The following is a 23956-nucleotide window of genomic DNA, read 5'->3' as shown; positions in this document are numbered from 1 at the left end:
TCATCACTTTGAAACACTACACAAAAGCAATATGTTAAAAATCCTGCCTCAGGAAGAAAAACATCAGTAACAAACAATTTTGAGGCTGATTCCCACGTTAGGGGCTTCGACTTAAGCCATCGGCGTTACCGTTGAGACTCCCCTTTTTGTAACGCACCTCAAAGGAATACTGTTGCAAAGCGAGGCTCCAGCGCAGGAGGCGGCCATTTGTGGAAGAGATAGTCTGCAGCCATTGGAGAGGGCAGTGATCCGTCTCGAAGCATGCGAAGCGGAGATCGCAGCGAGCGACCGTACACTAGCTCAGCTGGCGAAAACCCCGTAGCCGCATGCGGCGCGGTCCTCAGTGCAAACATCACCCCAGGCAGACACAGCTCCCAGTCAGTTTGTTGTGCAAACCACAATGCTCTCCACACGCGCTTCATGACGGAGTGGAGCTTCTCAACGGAATTCGACTGTGGGTGGTACACTGAGCTGTCTAACAGCTTTACCCCACACCTTTCGAGAAAGGCTGTCGTCAAAGGGCTAGCGAACACTGTGTCCTGATCTGTTTGGATTTCCGCAGGAAAACCAACTCGCGCAAATATGGACAGTAGTGCATTGACTATCTCAACTGAGCTGAGTTCTTTAAGCGGCACTGCTTCAGGGAACTTTGTCGCTGGGCAGATCACAGTCAAAATGTGTCTGTACCCTGTGGTTGTTACCGGCAGAGGTCCCACTGTATCAATAACGAGCCGTCTAAAAGGCTCCGTAATGATAGGTACCAACTTCAACGGCGCCCTCGATTTGTCCCCTGGTTTGCCCACCCGCTGACAGGTGTCGCATGTCTTCACAAAGTGGTCTGCGTCCCGAAAACACCCTGGCCAATAGTACTCTTGCAAGAGACGGTCCTTAGTTTTCTTAACTCCTAGGTGTCCGGACCACGAACCCCCATGCGACAAGCGCAACAGATCCTGACGATAGCATTGAGGCACGATCAGCTGATCGAACTCCACTCCTCTGCGGTCTAGATACTTCCGGTACAGGACCCCACCTCTTTCCACAAAGCGAGCATTTTTCTTGGCGATACCTTCCTTGACATTGCAGCGTATGTTTTCTAGGCTGCCATCCTTTTTTTGCTCGGCTATCAAAGCCGACCGGCTGACTTTTAGCAACCTATTAAGTCCATCTGACGTAGGCGCGATGAGCAAATCTGCAGATAGCTCTTCTAACTTTCCCGTGTCGGGCATTTCCTCTCCAGTATCTGCTGCCTTTAACGCTACAGGCGCAATTTTATTCAGTTCGGGCGTGCTCTGAATATCAGCTTGCTGCACCTCTGACCCTTTCTCATTGTTTGACAACGTCGGTCCCGCAACTACCGCCTTTGCAGCGAGCTCCCGAACCTTCGATCTGGTTAAGGCCTGAACGCTAGCCTCACCAAACAAAAGCCCCTTCTCGCGCAGGAGGTGATCGGACCTGTTCGAAAATAGGTACGGGTACTGGGGGGGCAGCATAGATGACACTGCGGCCTCCGTCTCAAGCGCTCCGAAAGGTCCTTCAATAAGCACTTTTGCTACGGGCAGACACACGCTATGAGCTTCCACGGCTTGCTTGATCCATGCACACTCGCCCGTGAACATATCGGGTTCTACGTAGGAGGGGTGAACTACATCCATCGTAGCTGCGGAATCGCGAAGCACTCGGCACTCTTTCCCGTTCACGAGGAGGTCTCGCATGTAAGGCTCGAGAAGCTTCATGTCCTCGTCAGTGCTGCATAATGACAAAAACACGACTTTTGTTTTTGTTTCTGGACACTGCGCCGAAAAGTGACCCGGCTTCTGACACGTATAACACACGCGCACTTGCCTCGTCTCGAACCGCTTTCTGCGTTCGGCTTCGGCTGCCGCCGTCTCCTTACGTTCGGTCGGACTGCTTTGACTCGCATCCGCACTACGTGTGTCCCCCTTTGCTCTCATGGGCGTGAACTTCGGCCTCTCAAACTTGGAGCCAAATTCACCCTTTTGACCGTCCTTAGCTCCGCGAGCCCGACGCGTCACAAACTCTTCGGCTAGCTCAGCGGCTCTAGCCACCGTACTAACGTCTGGCCTATCCAAGACCCAGTACCGCACGTTCTCAGGTAACCGACTATAAAACTGTTCCAGCCCGAAACACTGCAGAACTTTCTCGTGGTCACCAAACGCTTCCGCTTCTTTGAGCCACTCCTGCATGTTTGACATAAGCCTGTAGGCAAACTCTGTATATGACTCACTTTTACCTTTCTCATTTTCCCGAAACTTCCGACGGAACGCCTCCGCGGACAGCCTGTACTTTTTTAGCAGACTCGATTTCACTTGGTCGAAATCCTCTGCCTCCTCTCTCTTCAAGCGAGCGACTACGTCGGCCGCCTCGCCGGGTAACAAAGTGAGCAAGCGCTGTGGCCACGTTTCCCGAGAGAACCCCTGCTTCTCACACGTTCGCTCAAAGTTAACCAGGAACAAACCAATGTCCTCTCCAAGCTTAAACGGCCGCATCAGGTCAGTCATTTTGAACGATACTCGTTCTCCTGCACCGTGTGCCTGACTTCCATTACGAGCGCGTTCCATCTCTACCTCGAGACGCTTCATTTCCAAAGCGTGTTGACGGTCGCGCTCTTCTTTTTCTTTCTCTTTTTGTTCTTTTCGTTCGCGCTCATCTTTTTCTTTCTGTTCTTTAAGTTCGCGCTCCTGTCTCTCTTTTTGTTCTTTTCGTTCGCGCTCATCTTTCTCTTTCTGTTCTGTACGTTCGCGCTCCTGTCTTTTTGCCGTCTCCCTCTCCTCAATGGTCTCAAGGCATTCCGACAGCTCGTCATCCTCAGCCTCTAACTCAAGAATAGCCCTTAGCAGTTCTGGTTTTCTGAGTTTGTCTGAGATTTCGAGACCCAACTCTCTTGCAAGCTCCAGCAATTTCGGTTTGCGCAACGACTTCAAATCCATGGCTGCTATGAATGCTGCTTTCTCTACTGCCTTCTATTGTCTTGCCGCAAACTAACCCGGCAGCAACGACAACCACAATTACCAGCTCTGTTTCTGACACTAACAAAAGCCTGGCAAAACTCAGAAGAAGAAAGTCCCGCACTCACCAAACCTCGCAGCCAAGAATTCAGCGCAGTCGTTCCGCTGCAGGCAACCAGTCATCACACAGGGCTCGTTGCACTGCTCCCGGATGGTCGTTGTGCTGCTCAGCATACAGTCAACCGCATCTCTTCGCTGCTGGCCTCCGTTGTCGCGATCTCACCGCTACCAGCCAGTTGTTTGAAATCGCACCGCTGGCACGAGTTGTTGCAAACTCAGCGCTGACACCCGTTGTTGCAATCGGGTCGCAAGCCCCAAGGGTAGCGTTGGCCTGGCGGCCTGGGGCACTGGAAGCATCCGAAGGTCTCGGCAAAGCATGAGTCGACTGGTAACAGAACAACTGGTTTATTCTAACATCGCAAAAGAGCGCGCGGTCAGGTCGACCGAAGTGGAGAGACGGGAGAGCACGTAACTCAACGGATGAAATCGGAGCCTCTCTCTTAGCGTCCGGGGGCAGCTGCTCTTATAGTCTCGGCGTCGCGGGCAAGAAGGAAGGTCACGGGATGAGACCACGTGACGGCGAGGCACGGAGGAGCTGAGATACATGTTGAGACGAGTGTAGTGACTCAACCGCCGGCCGGGCGCCGGACAGACCTCCTCGCTTCACACTTGGGGAGCTCCTCTCCCCGGCTGCCGCGCTTTGACAAGCGTGGGCACACACACACACACGCACACACGAAGACACGTGGCACTGAAACACGCCTGGACGCGCTTGGCGGGGAGACTGCGGGAGCTCCGAACGGGCCAAAATGTCCGCCGCTTTGAACGAAGCTCCGGCGTCCGTTGCATCCGCGCCGGCTATACCGCGCGTTGTAGGCGAAACGTAACAGGAACGAAAAAATCCTTTAGGATATTGGGGCGCTCACCTTAAAAGGAAAAGTCTGGTGAATGTTCAAAATCTTGTCAACGTTGTGTTTCTCTGTCAGGATGAATGTGGCTCCACTATCTTGAACTTGGTACAAAATTTCACCTGCACATAGATAAAGAAAGACGCCGTTTCGCCTGAGAACGAAGCATAGATTACGACAACAATGGATTAGACATCAACGTTAAGCAAAGCTCATAGTTTCATTGGTCGTATAAATTGCAGTTAACATTCGCTTGATAATTAGGTTACCAAGCAGGGTGCCATGTGTGCGCAGGTGAACAAGAGCAGGCGGCACTTGATGACCGGCAGCACTCGTTATGACTACACTAGCGCAACGAGGTGCGGCAGCTGCGGAGAGGAAATTGACTTTCCGGCTGCCTCCTGCTTGAACTCGAAGTCTGCGCAGGAGAGCACAACGCATAGGAAAGCATCAGCCCATGGCGATCATTAATTACCTTTGTACCCACCGCAGATTACCACCGAGATAAGGCGCGCGCAGACGTGCTCAGCTGCGCTATTCGCAGCTGCACACGCACTAGAGAAAAAGCAGCTACAACTACCCCTCCCCCCGCCTTCCTACCGTGCGCTCACCTCCTCGCTCCCCCTCTTCCGCACACGGGGAGACAGCGCGCATCTGCCGGCGAATACACGCAAACATGCCGTGTGACTGGCCGTTCGAGGCACTTTACGTGTATTCGCGGGCTTCTCTTACGCTTGGAGGAACACTGTTATGTAGCACGTATTGAGCAACAGAAAACTGTATCGGGAGCTTCTCATGTTGCTCTACAATTTTCTCATTGACACTTTTCATCTAACTACAGTTCTTGAGAAGCTGATTAATTAATTAAGACTAATTATTCAATTAGGACAAAATAAAGAAGAACAGTGACTATATCCAAGCGACGGCAAACAACGTTATCTTGGTTTTGTCGAGCTATGCGAAAATTTCACATTTTTAATGTTTGGCTAAACGACAAGGCACCAATGCGAATGCAGAGAAAGTGAGCCAGTAGAGATGACGATGACATTAGGATGGAGAGCAGCTTACTAAGAACGGCAACTAAGTAAATCTTGATGGTCAGTCAACCTCCTCATCTCGCTTCAATTGGTGGCAGCGGTGTGATCCTCCCGACGACGACTTCGACAGCTGCATACCAGGAAAGTTCATCACACCAGCCACGTTCGGCTGCAAGGCATACGATTCCGCACTCCAGAGCTACAGTGACGCGCCACGTCGGCTCCTGTACCCACAACATGAAATTAGTTTTATGGGTGAGGGACTTTTTCGCAACTTCTCTGAAGCACACGCATCCTCTCATGAGGTTCCTGCTGGTTTCAACGCAGAGCCCTGTGTGGCCTCTTGGTTGCACCTTATACGAGAGGCCAATGCTACATCAGTCTTCTCCCCGAAGCCTTAATGCGTGGTTACGAAACTACTGCTTGAAACTTTCAAAGTACCACTAGTAATCTGGATCATTTGTCAGCAAAGTTGTCCACGCTTCTGTTGAATGTGTCGGCGTACGTTTCTAATTTTTTGCACCGAATTACTCTTTGGCGCCGCCTTACAATAATCCTGCATATGCAGAGGCGGAGTCAACGTTTCATGCTCAACAATCATACCGCCTCTTAGCGTAGCCAAGGTTCCCGCTGCCTTAAAAATTCCACACAAGGGCACCACCTTCTCTGAAGGAGGAGGAGGAGGAGACAAAGGGGAGGAAAGGCAGGGAGGTTAGCCAATGTGCGTACCGGCTGGCTACTCTGTGCTGGGGAAAGGGGTAAAGGGAATAAAAGGAGAAAGAAGAAGAAGATGGACTGCAGGCCGCCTGTACACGTGAAACTTTCACTGCGGCGTCTGCTTTTTCTGTCGACAGGAAAACTCAAGATTTCGTGCCGAACATCAATACCATTCATGTCTCTCTGTACAGCTGCGAACATTTGGGCACAGCTTTGTCCCTTTAGGCAGCTGCAACGCTCTTCTCTTGTTCCTCCGAACAGGTTGCACGAACTGCACGGCATTCGGTCACTCGTGGAAGGCCGTCCTTGGGAGACCGCCAAAATTGAAGAACAGCTAGCTTTCTGTCGGAGAGTTAAAATCTGTGAAAGCGCCGCTTCATGAATGCTGTCATTGCACTGCCACATGCAATGGAAAACTGACGCACACAGTTAATCGTGCATCAGATCGGCACAGAAGCGCGGCGACCCATCCGCCACCAGGCACGTCGAGTGTCGCCTGCTGAGCGCCGGCTTATTAGTAGAACACGTCGCGGACAGGCTCCACCATGGCACATTTCCATGTTGCAGTCCGTGGTCGGGCCCAGTGCCATTCCGCGGCGACATTGCAGTTGCTATGGACAAGGTCTGAGGCTATCTCAAGTGGACTATGGCACTTCTCCATCTTGTCTAGATAATTGTGTGTGCGGAAACTTGTGACAAGTACCAGTATCGTTTGAAGTTAGCATTGGAAGCACTGTAAATCTGATGGCCTAAGTGAAGTGGCTTCCGTAAAGTTACGTACTCTGGACATGCTTCGTTCAGCTATAATGCCCCTTCTACTGTGAAAGAACTTAGTTTTCTTGTGTTCACCTGCTACTATCGCCAATTTATTAGAAAATTTTCTGGCCGGGCAACGCTTCTCACATCCTTGTTGAAGAAAAATGCTGAGTGGTTCAGAGCGTCTGACTAGCAACCTGCCTTTGAAAACATCAAGCAAACTTTGCTTGAACCACTGACACTGGCTAATTTCGATGAATCAGAATGGGCCACTTTACAAACAGAGGTCAGGAAGGAGTGACAGGGCGTAGTGCTCAGAGACACTTCCGGACAACAGCGTGCCTTTTCATACGCCGGCCAGCAGTTCTCGTACGTGGAGCGGCGCCACGATTCCTCGGAGCTGGAATGTCTTGCAGCAGTGTGGGTCATCGAGAAGTCTCCCTGGAACCTTTACGGCCACCACTTCGCTGTTTTTACGAGCTGTACCTTTGCCTAGCTGCAATCAGCCAAGCATTTAACGTCCTAACTTGAATGGTGGTCTCTGCAGCTGCCAGAATATAGTTATACGGTCGTGTATCGTGGAGCTGCAAACCACCAAGATGCTTACTTCTTGTTCCGCCTTACCGTTAGTGTGGCGTCCGTCGAGGATTTCAGGATTGCTCAAAATAGGGACCCGAAGCTTTCCCCCATCCTTGAACTACCGAGTGCAGATGAACACAATGACTGTTCGTGCTACCGCTACCATAAATTGTGAAACTTCTACAAGGTGAACAATAAATTACTGGTGCACATAAAGCAGATCCGCCGTAAACCACCTACGTGGCTGTAAGTTCTTCCGCACTCTATACGAGTTCCCGTGCTGAAAATACTGCATGGCACACCCTCTTTCGGGACAATTCTGCAGCGCGAAAACTTACGCAATAAATTTCCGAGCGATTCTGGAGCCGAAACATGCCCCATGACGTGAAGCGCGACGCAGCCTCCTCACGACTTGCCAAATCCGCAAGGTGTCTGTCCTCTACCAATGCAAAACCATCGATGCAGAGCATACACATCAAATGACTGCTAAAACATCGTTGACATGCTGTTGATAGATTGATGATTGAATAAATATCATGTTTCAAAAGTCATTGAACTCACCCAACCATATTTTCTTGTCGACCATTTCACATGACTAATGTCGTGAACAAGATCGGATCGAAATATTAATGGGTTATTATTGAGTATGACAAAGCCATTAAAGTAGTTCATGCGTCATTATGCATTGAACTCTCACTTGAGTGAACTTCAAAGGACCGAAGGAAATAGTTCACTTAACTGAAAGTTCAGTGAACTGAATATTCACTAGACCAACATAAGACATGGCATCCATAGTGTTAGAAACGTGTGAAATGGAATTTGTACATATCAACAAGTACAAGGTTCAAAACAGTTATAATGCTGCCTTTCTCACTTAGAAAAAAAATCTGTAATCCTCTTCTGCACTTGTACTGTTAAAGCACAGGAAGTAACAAAACTGTACAAAGAGTCAATGTTTTTGTACACTTCTTCTGGCATAGCTTGCTGTTGAGACACAAAGCCTCTCAACTTTCCAATGTAGACTACAACGTCAGCTAGAGTTTTAGGGCTTGAAACTGGCTCGGCAGTTGCCTCTTCTTCGTCTTTTCTTCTTCTTCGCCTCTTCTTCGAAACAAAGAGACGATGACCATGCCACGACTAGCCGCTCGGAAAAAAACACACAACACGTGATTTGTGGTGTGACAGATCGCCGCTTTGCTCTGGCGGCGTTGTAAGCGCCAGTGGTGTTACTTTGTTCATGGCCTCCGAGATTACATGCTTGCTCGTTTTATGCGGTCGATCTTGGAGGCCATGCCTCGTTGCCGTTCGCTTTCCGCGCCGCCGCTTTGCCCCAGGGGCACTGTAGCGCCAGCGACGTTACATTGCTGCTGGAGCGGCGGTTTGATGAGGGCGGGCATTGGTTCTGCTCGCAAAAATGAGCCTTGGCCCTCTGAGCGAGTTCGTTAAACTGAAATATTGGCTGTTCCGAAATTCGTTTAGGTGAAACATTTTTGCATAGAATCTATAAGGAAACTGCCAGGGATTTTTAAAAAGTTCGTTATTCTGAAATATTCGATAAACCGACGTTCGTACAACTGAGAGTTTACTGTATACCGTTAATTAACAGTAATGTGACAGGCAGTTTCAACAAGGTAGATCACCCAATATATGTCCACATATATGTGTGTCAAAGACATTGAACTTACTCCACAATAGTTCAAAATTATTCCTGTTGAGCAGTTTCAGTGGAAATATCATTGACACGATTGTGTTCAGATTCAGTAACAGCGTTTTGGACGTGTTCGTGTGACATGCTAAGGCTTATAGCGCATGAAATGACGAGGACACAGAAAGACGTGGTACACACAGGCGGTGACTTACAACAGTGTTTATCTTGAGAACAGTCCTATCTGCGTTAATATGGGTGAGCCTGGAAAACTGCGCACCTGTGACGATTCCTGATGTTGCCTGTATATGTGGCTCTCTTACTCGCAATAAACACTGCTGCAAGTCAGCGCCTGTGTGTACCACATGTTTCTGTGTCCTCGTCCTTTCATGCACTTTAAGCCTCATCATATGTTGAAATATTCTTAAAGAATTATTTAATGCCAATGCAGATACACCACATATACTTCATTATATTGGAAAATAATTTTATATAATTTAAAACCGATGTGAAGACTTTGCCCTTGGCACCCTTTGCCCCTTCAACGCGCGCTCGCCGTATGGTAAGGTGGATGTAGGAGTCCGACAGCTCATTGACATAAATGGTTTACTTATGTTTATTTAGTAGATCTCTTGCAAGCATTATAGCAGACGGGTGCCGTGTGATGTCGTATCTGAGAGCATTACTTCTTCATGGTCAATACGCCTCGCTTGGACGTGTCTTATCTTATCTCCTGAGGCTAATCTGTCGGCAGCCCACTATGGTGTTCACTACAGCCGCGCGAAGACAGCTTCCGTGCAGGCGCAGGTCATCGCAGTGAGTTGCTCTTCGCCACCACAACAGAGAATAATGTCGACAGCGCTTCTAGCGTTGATTTACGCGTCCTATTTCAAAATGAAAGCGAAACGGGTCATTGTTTCTCTATGAATATCTCAACAACAGATGTTGCATTTTTAAAACCGCGCAGGTTGCTCTTGTCACCCGATAATCCCTCTTACAATGCTGCATTGCAACATGGACATTAAAACAACTAAAGAAGGTAATCAAATAACTTTAGTTAATTAGTGGGTGAATTACGAAGGATTCTAGACCACCATGCTCAGTGCGCTGAGGCGCGAATAGTGGAAAAAGTCATCGACGATTACGATGCTTCTTAATGCGAAATTTGAGTGCAGCGGTTTACGTGTTTTCTTTTCGCGATATATTGGTTGTTGCGGACAATCTGTCTCTTGCGGCAATTTGCAAACGGTGCGAAATGTGGCGCCACTAAACGAGCAGTTTTCGCTCGTTTACACTCGATCACCATTGATGCTCTTCGACTAGCAGTTTGGCACACCGTGGAAAAACCTCGTTGACTCCCCACAAGCGAATACTAACCACCGCTTACAAGTCAGGCAACACAGAATAATTGACGCCGGCGCTCGTGTTCAAACGCCCTTGAATGTATACGCGAGTTGTACGTTCGAGTAGCTTATTGATAGCGCAAGACGCAGGCTTTGATTAACATATTCCACAAGCGCTCATGTCCGCGGTTTGTTTTATAAGCCTGTAGTAAACCAATTGAATAAACATGATGGTCATCATGGTATGGACTGGTTATGCGAAATTTTGCGATGCCGAGCCTTCATGTAAGACTGTTATGATGTCGCGGAGAGGGAGGCAATACCAGCATTATATTCTTCTTGCGTAGCGCGGATTGTCTACTCGCGACCTGGTACCAACTGAATGATGAAAGCACGCATGCAGGACCGCACAAACACATGCGGTGCCCATGCTGGCAACTTCCACAGGCGCCTACATGTGATCGGCCTAGAGGGTAAATTGCGTTTGCGATAAATATTACGCGGAGCAAAGCGTCCTTGCTACTGACTAGGAACATATTTTCTAGGCGTGTGAGAATATCCAAAGCTTTTGATAACGATTTCGATATTGCCCTATAGGGTTCAGTCCTCGAATCGAATAGCCACTATATTAAGGTACAAATATTTTTTGAACAGTGCCCGAATATTTTACGTCGTCGACTATCCGCAATAATATATAAAATTGAATCAAAATAAATCAAAAGCACTTAGGTATCCCAACGTGAATGAATGCGAAACCACTGTATTTAAACCACTCGTGTTAGGAAACATAATGGTATTGTTTTCACGTTGCCTTCTATTATTTATGGCATCCCGTGCTTCGGCTTCATTCACGTACTTGTGTGTGCGTTCAAAGGAGCCGGGCGTAGCTACTGACTGAGAAGTCGAATTCGCTGGTTCGTCCATCGGAGTGTACGACAGAACTCGCCGAAATCACCGCACCGAATGACAGTAGCCAGAGAGAGCAGCGGTTCTTTATGAAGAAGGGAAAGGTCAGCAGTGCTTTCTGCAGCCTGAGCAGAAGCAGGGCTCAGGTCAGTGCCGACAGCGCCTTCGCAGAAGAAGGCGCAGTATGGGAACACTGATATGATGAGCCGCATCGTCGCCAGCTGTAGAAGATGACGACTACGAACGCATGAGCAGTGCCACTAGCGCGTCTCTGCGACCACGTGACTTCTTTTATGATTTCCGGCCACGCCGCCGGATTTTCCGCTTCATGAGCCATACAATTCTTTCGCCTTAAAATGCGACACTTTTCGTCCCATCTACAGGGAACACGATGTACTACAGCATCCAGCATCAGTCAGACCCACTTTTCCGCCTAAACACCATCGCCCGAAATAAAATCTTGTTTAGACGCAACCTTCGGCGATCGGTATTGCTTGGTACAGTTTATAAATGCCCACCTTCGTCCAATTATTGGATTAAATCAGAAAAACTTTCAATGCAGCATACCTTACACGTTTCTGGCACGGTCTGCCACAAAAATTCGAACTTGGAAAATGTGCTTTTTTTTCTACTGTGGTCTTGTTGCAGCCGACGGTCATGTGTGGGCGATGCGGTATACTCAGAATTATGTGGTCCGAAAGGTTACCTTTGTAAACCGATATTCTATATGACCGCTTATTCGCTTATGAAACCTAAGTTTGTTACCAAACTGCTTTAGTGTTCCTAGTTCTACCCGAGCGCATGCACCCTTTAATCTCGTACCAAGACATCACACAACACTACAGGCTAACCGGCAGAACATATGCACCCCCAGACAAGTCACTACCTAGAGAGCAGGAGCAATTCCTCCGAGCTCTACAGGTTAATACATTCCCCCACCCAACCAGAAATCGCCTCATAGCCCCTACACAATTCTCTCCGCAATGCCGCTTCTGCGCAGAGCCCGGGTCCCTCAGGCACATAGTAGGGGGCTGCAGAACGGCACCATTAAATCAGCCGAACCCTTACCCCACTAACGAGCTTTGGGAGAGAGCCTTGGGCTGCTCCGACCTCGAGGATCAGCAACGACTGATTGCGAGGGCCCAGGACGCGGCCCGAGCTCAAGGCATTCTGGAATGAGGACGCCTCTCCAAAGCTGCATTCACCAAAAAAAATTTTTATTCTCTCTCTCTCTCTATTTGTGTTTATAATAAAGCATGTTTATAATAAACAGTGCAATTATGGAACTCTCTATTCTTGTAATAACCACGATGGTAAAATTGTTTGATAATAATGCCGACAATGCAGTGCATTATTCGTCAACTTTTCGAAAAAACGAGTTTTCGCTTAGTGCTTTGGGCTATTTGATTCACAGTCGATTCGTTTACGGCACAATTTGATTCGGTCTAAAAACATGCTGCGCGCCAAACCACTAAACTATTTAGTCCACGACCGATTTTTCGAACAATCCGCCGTGGTTGCTCAGTGGATATATGGTGTTCCGCTACTGAGCACGAGGTTGCGGGATCGAATCCCAACCACGGCGGCCACATTTCTATGGAGGTGAAATGCAAAACACCCGTGTACTTTTTTTTCGATTTAGGTGCACGTTAAAGAACCCCAGGTGGTCCAAATATCCGAGTCCCCCACTACGACGTGCCTCATAATCAGAAAGTGGTTTTGACGTGTAAAACCCCATAATTCAATGTTAATTTTTCGAAAAAGGAGAATGCTGCAATAAAAGTCCGAGAATTAAGGCGGCCAAGAAATTGGAATCCCGATGGAGAAATAGATTTCGTTGTTTTTTTTTTTTTTTTTTTTGGGGGGGGGGGGCGAGTGCAGAATAAAATTTGTTTACACACTTTGGCGCAGTGTTGTTCTCTCGTCATCGTCACCCATCATGCGCCTCTCTCTTTCCCTTTTCCCCAACGCAGAGTAGCTGGCTAGAGGAATATACCTCAGGCCGACCTCTCTGCATTTTGTACCATTAAACTTCTCTCTCTCGCGTTCCAGTCAACTAAACTTTACATGAAACTACGAGATTACCGATGCCATGGGTGCGTTCTGCGTTCAGCCATCGCCCAGTACAATGTGCCTGGCGGGCTGTCACAAGATGTAGACATCACACACGAGACCTTGACTCCCGCCACTGTCACTTTAGCCTGCGCTGAGCGAAATTAGTTTTTAACTTTATTCACATGCGAGCCTGCGCAGTTTCTTCGACTAATCACACGCAGCGAATTTGGCAGGCGTTCGCGGTAATTGCCGGCAGATCGCCCGTGGACCCAAGTCCGCTTCACTAGCGGGATCGTCCGTCGAACCCCTGCACTTGATATCACGCCCGATTGCCGATCCGGTACATCCTGTAGGGGCTTGCATGCCGCCCGCCGCACCCTCTGGCCATGCCTAACTAGAGCCGCCGCGCCGCAGTCGGTGACCACAGTCGCCAAAATTGCAGTTTCATTCTGGTGCTGAGCGTCGGGAGGTACGATAATGATAAGGCCATTGTCGGCAGGACCACTAGTGCTATCTAGTAGCTGCTTGCAGAAATGCAATAGCGCGCGGGTTTGCACCTGACACTCAGCGAGACATTTTTTTTTAAGGACAAGGTCTTATTTAGCAACTTGCTATATATATTGGTTTCGTGCGATGAGGGTATCTAGCTGCCAGTTCCTGTAAATTTTCATTAAAATAAGACTATTTCAGGCATTGTGGTGCACGTAGAACGAAGAGAAAAGGTGTCGAAATGAAGCCTGGAACGAAAAATACGCACAGAGCTAGCGTAGAGCTTTGTACGGAGCCCTAATAACGGTTAATTAACGCAAACAGGTCCATATTAAACAAGATGTGCACATTAAACCGCGCGCATCTTAAACCTTAAACGGAACTGTTCAACAAAGCATATTAGCCGATTCCGGAGATAGGGCAGTCCACAAATAGGCCCTGCAAACTTTTGCTTTTGGACTTGTTCCCCCGATTGTACTAAATATGTGGGCCGATCCTCAAAGCCATGAAGTCTAAACAACGAACAACATGATACACTAAACTTTGTTTTGTTCTTTTTGTTGAGCTGAGTTATTGTAGCCTTATCCGTAGCCTCCGTCTCGAACTTTTTGCCTTCACATTTCATTTTTAAACATCTTAGCAAAACCAGAAAAAGCCAAAGAAACAAGCAAGCAATGCAACATTCGTAGCATGTGGTATTGCTTGCTTCGTCGAATTGCTTGTATTGCAGCAGTGGCCTGCTCACGTTCTGTCAGCGACGGTTTGGCCAGCACGACGGCCGCTCCTGTGCAGCAGAGGGCGTAGGATGCGAGAAGCGATGCTGCCGAGTTGGACACGTTGACGCAAACACGGCATCCTGCTGAGACACCCAGCCTCTGGAAGCCACTGGCATAGCCTTCCATGAGGGATAGAACTTTGGCGAAGCTGAGCCATTTTCCATCTCGTTCCTGCGTGAAAGTCACTTAACTGCAGTGACCAAACGTGCTTTTGATGTCACAATTATCTTATTGCATGTCGGCCTCCTGTGCTTGTGGTTTGCATCAGAAGGGATTGCCGTGCTAAGAAGGACTTGAAGAATGGTGTCAATATTCAATTGTATCTCAAAAATTTTGATGGCCTGCAATTAAGGTAAAGCATGGTGTATTTTATTATAAATTGTCCTTTGTAGATGAGAAGCCGCAAGGCAATTTAGCCTTAGGCGTGACTGAGTTAACTGAAGCAAAACTGTGGCTGGCGTTTCAACGGCTGCTTTAAGAGGCTATTGCAAATACTGGGCAATTGTTTGTCCCGTTTGAAGCAAAGCTTTCTTTGCCTACTTTCCCGGGTTTCGCATGGCTTCCTGGCTGCTCAGTCGGTCGCTGTGTTGCCTGATATATTTGTGGATGGGTATACGAAGGTAATATGAAGCTGGCTTTTACAATCCTTGTATGCTGGCCAAGCATGCAGATATCAGTTAATTTTTTAAAATATATTACCTTGCTGTATAAAACATCAACATATAATGTCTGTTCACAGGCACGTCTACAGCACACTAACATAAGTTAGTAGCACGGTGATTTCTATTTTTTTAGCATTTTCCTCTCTCATCTTTCTAACTCCTATTTCCCGTCCCTAGTGTTGGGTAGAAAACCGGAGACTGATATCTGGTTAACCTCCCTGCCTTTCCTCTTTATACATACATACATATATATACATACATTATATATATATATATATATATATATATATATATATATATATATATATATATATATATATATATATTATATATATAGTTCACGTATTTTTTAATTTCCGGCCTTTTCATCGATTTTTGGCGAATCCTCCAGAATGAGCGTGTTCCACTACAATTCTAACCAAAACCTGGGCATTTAATTTTGGCTCATGGATATCTCTAAACAGTGATTGGCGCCTTAAATTTCGAAGAAAGTTTGATTTACTTTATTTATTTAGCCATTCGGTATGTGCCACTGAAGGTGGGCCAGTTTTGGGCCCATTCTCCACAATAGAGATGCCTCCACTGCCACGCAAGAGAATCGCTAAATGTTGCTCGATACGTGTCGTACTTTTGTGTGCATACACATGTCATCACAGTTCTTCCCGCAACAAGCTTAGTACATTGCATTCGTCCTTGGAATATCTCTAAGCATGCGTACGTCTCACACTGTGCATCTGCCAGAATTAGATTTAGCGTTTCGGCATAGCCTGTGATCGATGCTGTGCGCAAACATAAAAACAGCACGACAATTTACAAAATTGTGACCTTTTTTGTGAATAAACGTATACCTTCCATGAGATAACTCATTCCTTAAGATCACAATATTCAAAACTATGTCCATCATCGTTGGCTGTAAAAGCATTTAATTAAAGGGTCTACTAAAGCATTGCTTCACACAGATTCTAATGTGTGCGCGGGATCTGCGTGCCCTTTGTCTATTTTTTTTTTCAGTTACTCGCTGCGGTAGCTTAGTACACATGCTATTCGCCTTCCGAAAGAGAGATCGCACGACAGACTGGAGCAGGAAATTCCGCAACAAATAGGGTATCACGTGACATGTGTGTCATCACAAGAATCTGCCCTCGCCCAGTCCGACCAGCTCCACACGTCTGCCAGATGGAAAGGTCGAGCGGCATTTCCTTCTCCTTGGCAAAGTCATCTGCGATGTGTTAAGCTTAATCAGCGATAAGTGTGACAGCATGGGCTGAATTGGTCTGACTTACTGGACCAGCTATCTGGTGTGGAATCGCGTTTGCGATCACAAAGGCGTGTATTTGTTTTGTTCGTTTGTTCACGATGAACACACGTGTCATAGTTAGATTGCACGGTCCACATGAACTGGCACAATGAGCAATGTGTAGAGAAGAACGCTGTCACCGCACGTGTCAGGTGCAATAAGAGTTAAAGACTAAACATAAGGATTCCGCTAGCACACTCTAGCTTACTGTCCCTGTATATATATCACACACCGCCCCATTGGCCGCTGGCGTCTGCGTAACTCCTTCACGTGAGCGCTTGGCCCGACAACCAGGCCAGACATTGACCCTGCATGTGCATTCCGCTTGATCTCAAGGTTCCGGCTTCGATTCCGTGCGCAGCGATCGCATTACAATGCTGGCGTAATGCCAAAACTGTCGTGTATACTTAGCTTAAATGCACGTTAAAGAGGCTCAGGTCCCCACATAATATCGGAGACCCTACTACAGCACGCCACATGATGAGGTTGTTGTTTCGGCTCGCAGAACTCAAACATCTAACTTTAATGCAATTAGCACTTTGCGGAAACATCGCCGTGTGTGTGTGTGTGCGTGTGCGTGTGCGTGTACGGCCGCGACTAACCTATTTGACGCCATATTGAATCACTGGGTAGTGCGTGATCAAATTAGTAGAGCATTGGGCTGCTGTATTCTGGGGACCGAGTTCAAAGCCTACCATCGGACCGATTTGGGTCACTTGGTACGTAATTTTTCGACAATATTGTTTCAACCAGATACTTCACGCAGTGCAAATAAAGGCCAAGTTTTCTTTTAGTACACATAGCCCTGCTTGCCATTAACTCCGATAGTACTATTCATTATAAAAAAATCAGGATAGTTGAGGTGTACGTATAGACACCTCAAAACAGCCCGGTCGTCCTGGCGTAGCTAAATTGGGTTAATAACTCGTACTGAGAGATATTTTCGATGCTTTCTTTGACCCCCAACATTAGAGTAAAATGTTTAGCAATATCATGTAATACTTTTGAAGCATAGTGGTCGCGCCCGGCGTTGCAACACAGTTAACGAAAAGCAGCTCGGTCGTGTAACGCAGTTAGTTTCGCGTGTACTGAATCTTACGGGGACATGTCTTGCCGCTTTCTCTGATCCCGAACATTATTGGAATTAATTTCATTACTTTTTAGGGTACTTTCCAAGCACTGCGGTGGTGTCGGGCGTTGTGACGCAGTTAGATAGAACGAGGTCGGCCGTGTGGCGCAGTTAGTCTCACGTGTACTGAGACTTAGTGGGAGAAGTTTTAGCGTTTTCTCTGACCCCAACATTAATGTAATTAATTTCGTTACGTCATGGGGTACTTTGGAGGCACGCTCAACGTGGTTGGAATTGTGACGCAGTTAGCGAAATGTGGCTAGGCCACGGTGACAGTTGGGAGTGTACTCAACCTTAGTGAGACAAGTTTGCGTCGCTTTCTATGGCGGCGCAACATACTCTATTCAGTACTCACGCTTGTCGAAAACGCGACGAGCGATTGCCAGAAGTGATAACACAGGAGTGTGTTGCTTGTGCCGGCAGAACGCGCGAAAGATAACACCGAGGAGCTCAAAAACCAAGAACTCAAAAATTCAGTCTTCTGAAAGACTGAAAACAAGCTTAGCACCCACGCATTTGTCTTGAGTGAGAGTAGAAGACATTCTGTGAGCGTCTAGCATGGGCTGGCTAAGTGCCTGTGTTGTGGTAACTTCTGTGTATGTAACGTACCATCCTATCGGCTGCGACCAAGTCGTTTTGTAAATGCGCACTCGCCTGTGTATTTGCGATGTTAAAGTGTAGGAAATAATGTCCGCGAATGGGGGAATGCTTGGAAATAAAACGTTTTGTTCATATTTTTTGGTATTGTTTTGGATGAGTACGGTGTTTTCTGCGCCATGTATGTAAAAGCGAACTGCTTTTGTTTGTAATGCCACCGATTCACCACTTTCGCACGTTTCGCCTCTACACGCGTACTTCTAAAGGTCTGAATACAAGATGACACATGCTTGCAATTTACTTTTTTCAGCTGATGACGTCCGGTGGAGCATCGTACAGGAGCTACAGCTGCTTACCTGGTGCGACAACGTTGGATGAATGCACAAGGATCCCGGAACGAGCATTTATATAGAGGGAAATAAAAAATTCCTGATTTCACAAGGCGTCTTGCGTCTGCTTTATGAAATTGCACCTGGTACGTACAGATTCGATGGAAGCTTGTAAAGGTCGTTCGAAATAATTTTTACTAAATAATAAAACCATTCTTCACCAAGACCGCGCGTGGTCAAGCAGAAGAAGCAAGAACAAATGCCGCGCCGATCAGCGCAGCCGGCGTAACGCATGACAGCTAGCGTTCAAAGCCGAAATCGGAGGTGGGGTTCAGGTGTTAATCCCATCCGCTCGCGCGCTACAGTCAATTCGGCCATCGGGCTCTATGGGAGTATCCGCTCTTGATGCATGTCTTTCTCTGTGGTATAAGGTTGTCCTGCTGTTTGCTTCCCCAAGTTTGCGAGGGGCGCTTTTGCGTGGGCGATACATAGGAGGAGTGTGCGTGCGTCGCGGGTCATTGGTCCGCAGCGGCATATTCGCGGCCACTGTTGGCACTTAACACGGAGTTTGTAACCAAGTGCGCGTTAGGGTAGCTGAGTCCACGGTCGATAATTTTGCAGTGCGGTTCTGTGTGCTCACAGCGTCCGTTAAGATTATTTGGCACCAATGTATACACATAAAGTACCACGTTAAAGGGTATGAACGAGAAATAGAAATTGCATTGTCCCTTGATCATCGAAATGCAAAGCGGCAAACGGGGCAACCGGCGGCGAGAAAATCACGTACCAGTGCTGGCTTATCCGGGCGTTCCAAGAAGCGCCTCTGGACGTGCTTGTAGAAGGACTCGTCTGGAAGCAGCTCTAGGGCCGGGTAAGGTGAAGACACTACGTATTCCTTGATGGGCGCCCTTGTCTCGGCGGTGTTTCTTCTTTCGGCCAAAGTGAGGCATACGCTGCCCTGCAGGTTGTAACGCCAAGTATCAACGCCATTTTCACCAAATTTTTCCTTTGGGCACCGACACGCCACATTAGAAACGTCGCTCATTATAGATATTATGAACGAATGTTTTGCTGCTGCCAAAAGAGGGGGTGCCGTCTCAGCGCGACAGCGTGGCACAATTTGCCCGCTATTGCACTTGCAAATCTGGCGCGGGATGCTGTTCTTGGACAAAGAAGACCTAGATATCGCTAGTCTTTACTGAGAACGACAGTGAATTCGCCCCAGATATTGTTATCTTGAGTAGGAGTCAAAGTCAAGGGGCATTGAAGCTGGCGCTTCGTTTAATCTGGAGTATTTCGTCAGGTAACCTTGGACTGTTTATCTGTCCACCATAAAAGACCAAGACGTATGCTTATGCAGGCCATCCACTTTCTTTGCAAACACCGGTGCTTTTCGCTTTTCATGCACTTAGACAAACACGATAACGTGATTGCTTGCTTCGTCATAGAGGCAGTCATAATGCAGCTTGTGTGAAGCTTGCCAGGCGATTATGGCTCGCTGCGAGCACGTGCCGAAAACTTGATGTAACAGAATGAAATGAAGTCCTATGTTTAGTTTGCTTATTTACAATTGGTAATAACACACACTTCACAAATGCAAACATCAAATAAATTCTTCACGTTCAGGAGCGACGACCACGTGCCGCTTCACGAATTGCCATGTAGAGGTGGGCTGCATCGTTAGGTTTACGACTGCAAGCTCTAAATACAACGCTACATTGAGGGAATATTTACTTATTGTTTCTTCCTTAGGATCTATGCGCATATCAAGCCGCCATTTTTTTCGTAGTTGTGCCCATCCGCGGCAAATAGTTTGTGTGGAAATTGATTCCTTGGTGCTTTCAGAATATTTTTTTTCGAGACCCTCTTTTAGACAACTCAACGTGATGAAGGCGAAAAACCTAAAATAACCTATTGAAGCCATCGTAGCGCAAAGTAACATGGATAATGAAGAGGACAGGACATCACGGGCGCTATTTCCGAGCGATCGAGGACTTCCCCGCTCCAACGTCCTTCCGAAGGATGCGCTACAATGGCTTCAATACACACTAACCAACTCGCCAAGGCAAGGTTTATTGCGTTATATAAAGACCTACACGGAAAAGATTCCACTTTTTTGTAGCAACGCTGCCAACAATATGAGAGGCCCTGATGCGAATGTCCCGTAATGTAAGTTAGGCAAATTGGCGATTTTGTGGAGTCCGTGTTTATTCGTGGCATGGCGAAAACCCTTATCATTCTCAGGGATATCTGAGGGTCCATTTGTATGGCTTTATAGAGAACAGTCCAGTAAAATTAAATAACATCTAAGCAATGCGTAGAAACTACAACGCTCGTACTTAAAAAAGGTCGCTGAATTATATGGCGTTAATGTGCGCTTACAAAGTTTGAAACATTAGGAAAAAGCCACTGAAATTCATCTACTCTTAACGCGCTAACTTGTAAAAAGGCGCAAATCCTCACTCGGCAATATAACCGGCACTCTGTTAGGTTGAATAAATGTACTAAGCGCGGTGCTTCGACGCTTTTGTATATATGCGGTCAGGCATAATTCGATTATGTGTTACCTCATGCGCGAACAGCGGTGTGCAGCTTTTAAACACACAACTGTGTCACTGTAAATAGGCGAAAATACGCGCCTGTACCTGCGTTTTGGCCTCTGTCCCGTTAGCGCAGTGGGCTTTCGCTAGTTTATTACAATGAAAGGCTGCGAAAGAAAGTGTACACTAATTGCAGCCTTGATTATGTCACTAAAACACATATCAAAAGCTTGGAACACTAGTGTACCGCAAACAAGACAAGGACACCAGACGAGCGGATGAGCACACAGACACGGCCATAACTTCAAAAAATATCTTTATATCCAGGAAGCATGCCGTAGACATACATTCTGCCTCGGGCGTCACAGGTCACGTGCATACACGTAAAGAATTATAAAACGGCCACAAAAAATTGGAGGACGCTTAAGCTTCGCCTTCAAGAGTGGAACGCGATAGCGTTATCGCACCCCGTTCGCACCGCCTACTCAAACGCGCTACGCCAGCGAAACGTCGTGATCAGCACAGATAGCCGGTCCCCGACGCGCCATGAAGGCGGACGCGTTCATGGGGCGAGTGGCGCGCCACGTGTCGGGGCAGCGCCGTACATTGCGAGGAGGGGGTCTTCTGTGTTTGCCGCAAGATGGCTCTGCGTGTGCGCATAGCGCAGAAGAAATGTAGCGGAAACGTACTTCGCTACTCGTGAAACTGCGACTTCTGTAAGTTACATGGTAATCATTACCGATATACACCGCAGTATAACTTTCTACGGCACGTTTCTAAGGCAACACCGCATTCACTAGAGGCGATTTTGTCCCGTTTTGAAGGAACGAACCTTGGTCTGTGAATTGCTTTATATGCAAAAAACCGGAGACGATTGATCATATCTTTTTGGACTGTCATGACGCAGTGTTTTTGTGGGATATTCTAAAGCGTAGCCTTAAAAAGGAATTGCCGTTAAGTGCTTTCGGGATACGCTTCCTGCCATGCGCGGAACCAGAGGGAGTGCCTGTCGATCTGTTCATTCTTCTGTGCATGCACAGTGTGTGGCGAACGCGTATGGATATTAGACATGAGCGTATTGTTCAGGCCCCAGCACATGAATACTTCATTGAAAGTGTGGTATATATACGCGAATTTTTCTGTGCACAGAGTGATCCTCCTGATTGGCTAAGTCCTTTGGATAAAGTGACTAGCCTGAATCGTTCTTATCACACCACACTGATCCGGCATTGACTAGTTGTTTTTATGGCCATGTAATACTCACATCATATTTTCTTTTGCCAAGCGGGTAATAAAAACAAAAAGAACTCGTGGCTGAGTGGTAGCGTCTCCGTCTCACACTCCGAAGACCCTGGTTCGATTCCCACCAGCCCATCATGCAAGATGTTTTTTTATTTATGAAGTGCCTTCTGGGATTTATCGCTCATGGCCAACGCCGCTTACGCCGACACCGACGCCAACGACACCGGCTTTTCTACGACACGAGCTCCTTAACGCTGTCGCATTAAAATAAAGAAATAAACATGCTGACACATTTAGTTTAACCTCAGCACACGGGAAGGAATTAGAGTTTGTTATTCCAAAAGGAAATGGTACCTATACTGAGCTATGCATCTCCAACCCTGTGGATCGATTCCGCTTTTATAATCAGCTGAATATATAGCTCAGTGCAACGTTAAATAGCACGAATCAACGGATTGAAAAGTGTGTTCATAATTCAGGTCATTCATAATAGACGGCTGATTTTTAATATAACATAATTGCACCATTATTTCCCAAAACATAAATCTGCTTATGTGCGACTTCAGCACACATGAACCGCTTTGTCTGTAATGCCCCTCTCCGCCTGCTTTGGCTAAGGTATTTGGGTGTCGCGTGCCAAGACAAAGAAATAAAAAAAAACATTTAAAGCACCGCAGTGCTGTATCTAATCTCGTAGCAGGCGACGGCAGTTTATCAGCCCGCCAGAGAGTGATGGCTGTCACGATACGTTTTAGTTACTACATTTAGAGGTACCTTATATGTTGGAGACCTTACATAGGCCATGCAGGTGCCTTCTACGATTTTCCTATCCTATATAAATAATTCTAAAGTGCAGCTCTAAGGCGCCCGTAGCTCCGTTGAGCAAGGGCGTGCATCGGCATCATACCTCGGCGTAACCGAGTAAACGAGCACAGCGAAAGACGAAAGCGAACGCAGAATGAAAGGAGAGCGTGCGATGAGAAAAGTGTAGAAGATTGCAGTGAAAGCATGAGGCGGAAAGCGGAGGACAACCGCACGGGAGACGGCCTGCGCATGCGCTGAGTTGCAGGCGCCCACGGTCGACGTTACTAGGCTAGGTTCAGTTGTCTGACGTTCCGTAGGCGTCGTAAATGGCGGGCACCACCGTGCCTTGGCTTGCCACCAGAGGGCGGGAGCACCACAGGTAGCTCTACGGGGGTGCAGCTCTGCGTTGACGAAGGTGCTCGGGTCGTCCGACTTCGCAACTTACGAACAAAGCAAGTGTCTTTCCAGATGCGTTCTTTAATGTTTGTGTATTGTCGCGTTTAGCACGTTGAAAAACTTTACTGAGCTGTGAAAATGCTGCTGCGCTCCACCAGAGTGCGCTGATTGACTCCTCAGTCCAGGGCCCCGGCAGCCCTGGTCTAGTAATCAGCTATTACTGATAACGACTGAGAAATAATCATGCGAACGCAGTATATGGCCAATGGGGTGTAAAAACCGGTGTAGGCGTGACCACACGATGGTCAGAAAAGTCAAGGGGGCCGAAGTGAGCCAATCGAGGCAGGTGACGACGTCAATTAGGGCCAGGTTAATTCAGGAGAAGTTAATTGACGCAGTGTGGATCAAGGCGAACGTAGTTAAAGCACAGTTAATTAGGTAGGAGTTAATTAAGGCACTCGACCCCACCCTCATTTGTGGAAGTTGAACCCAGGACCGTTGGTGTTAATCAGGCCGAAGTTAATTAAGGCCCAATATTAACGATATCGTTAATTGAGGCACTCTGACCCACAACCTTTGCTAGAAGTCGAACCCAGGGCCTTTGGTGTTAATGAAGGTGAAGTTATTAAGGTACAAATAATAAAAGTAGAATAAATTAAGGAACAGATTTAATTACGATAGAGTTTAGTACGGCAGTCGAATCCTCCACCATTGGTAGAAGTG

At 47.3% G+C, this 23956-nt stretch overlaps 1 protein-coding gene across 2 annotated transcripts in view; it reads right to left on the bottom strand.

Moving 5' to 3' along the window:
• LOC126522309 (uncharacterized) overlaps positions 1-23956 on the bottom strand; it is an 80704-nt gene that overhangs the window by 43831 nt on the left and 12917 nt on the right. For both annotated transcript variants that reach the window (XM_050171037.3, XM_055066340.2), the window contains exons 2-4: positions 19039-19209; positions 14207-14408; positions 3953-4056 (exon numbers count right to left, since the gene is read on the bottom strand). In XM_050171037.3, coding sequence (XP_050026994.1) covers positions 3953-4056; positions 14207-14408; positions 19039-19209 — 477 coding nt within the window. The remainder of the gene's footprint in view (positions 1-3952; positions 4057-14206; positions 14409-19038; positions 19210-23956) is intronic.

Source organism: Dermacentor andersoni, chromosome 6, assembly GCF_023375885.2.
Source record: "Dermacentor andersoni chromosome 6, qqDerAnde1_hic_scaffold, whole genome shotgun sequence".
Lineage (NCBI taxonomy): Eukaryota > Metazoa > Arthropoda > Arachnida > Ixodida > Ixodidae > Dermacentor > Dermacentor andersoni.
The sequence above is the reverse complement of the archived record's forward strand: the minus strand, read 5'-3'. Positions and strand labels throughout refer to the sequence as shown.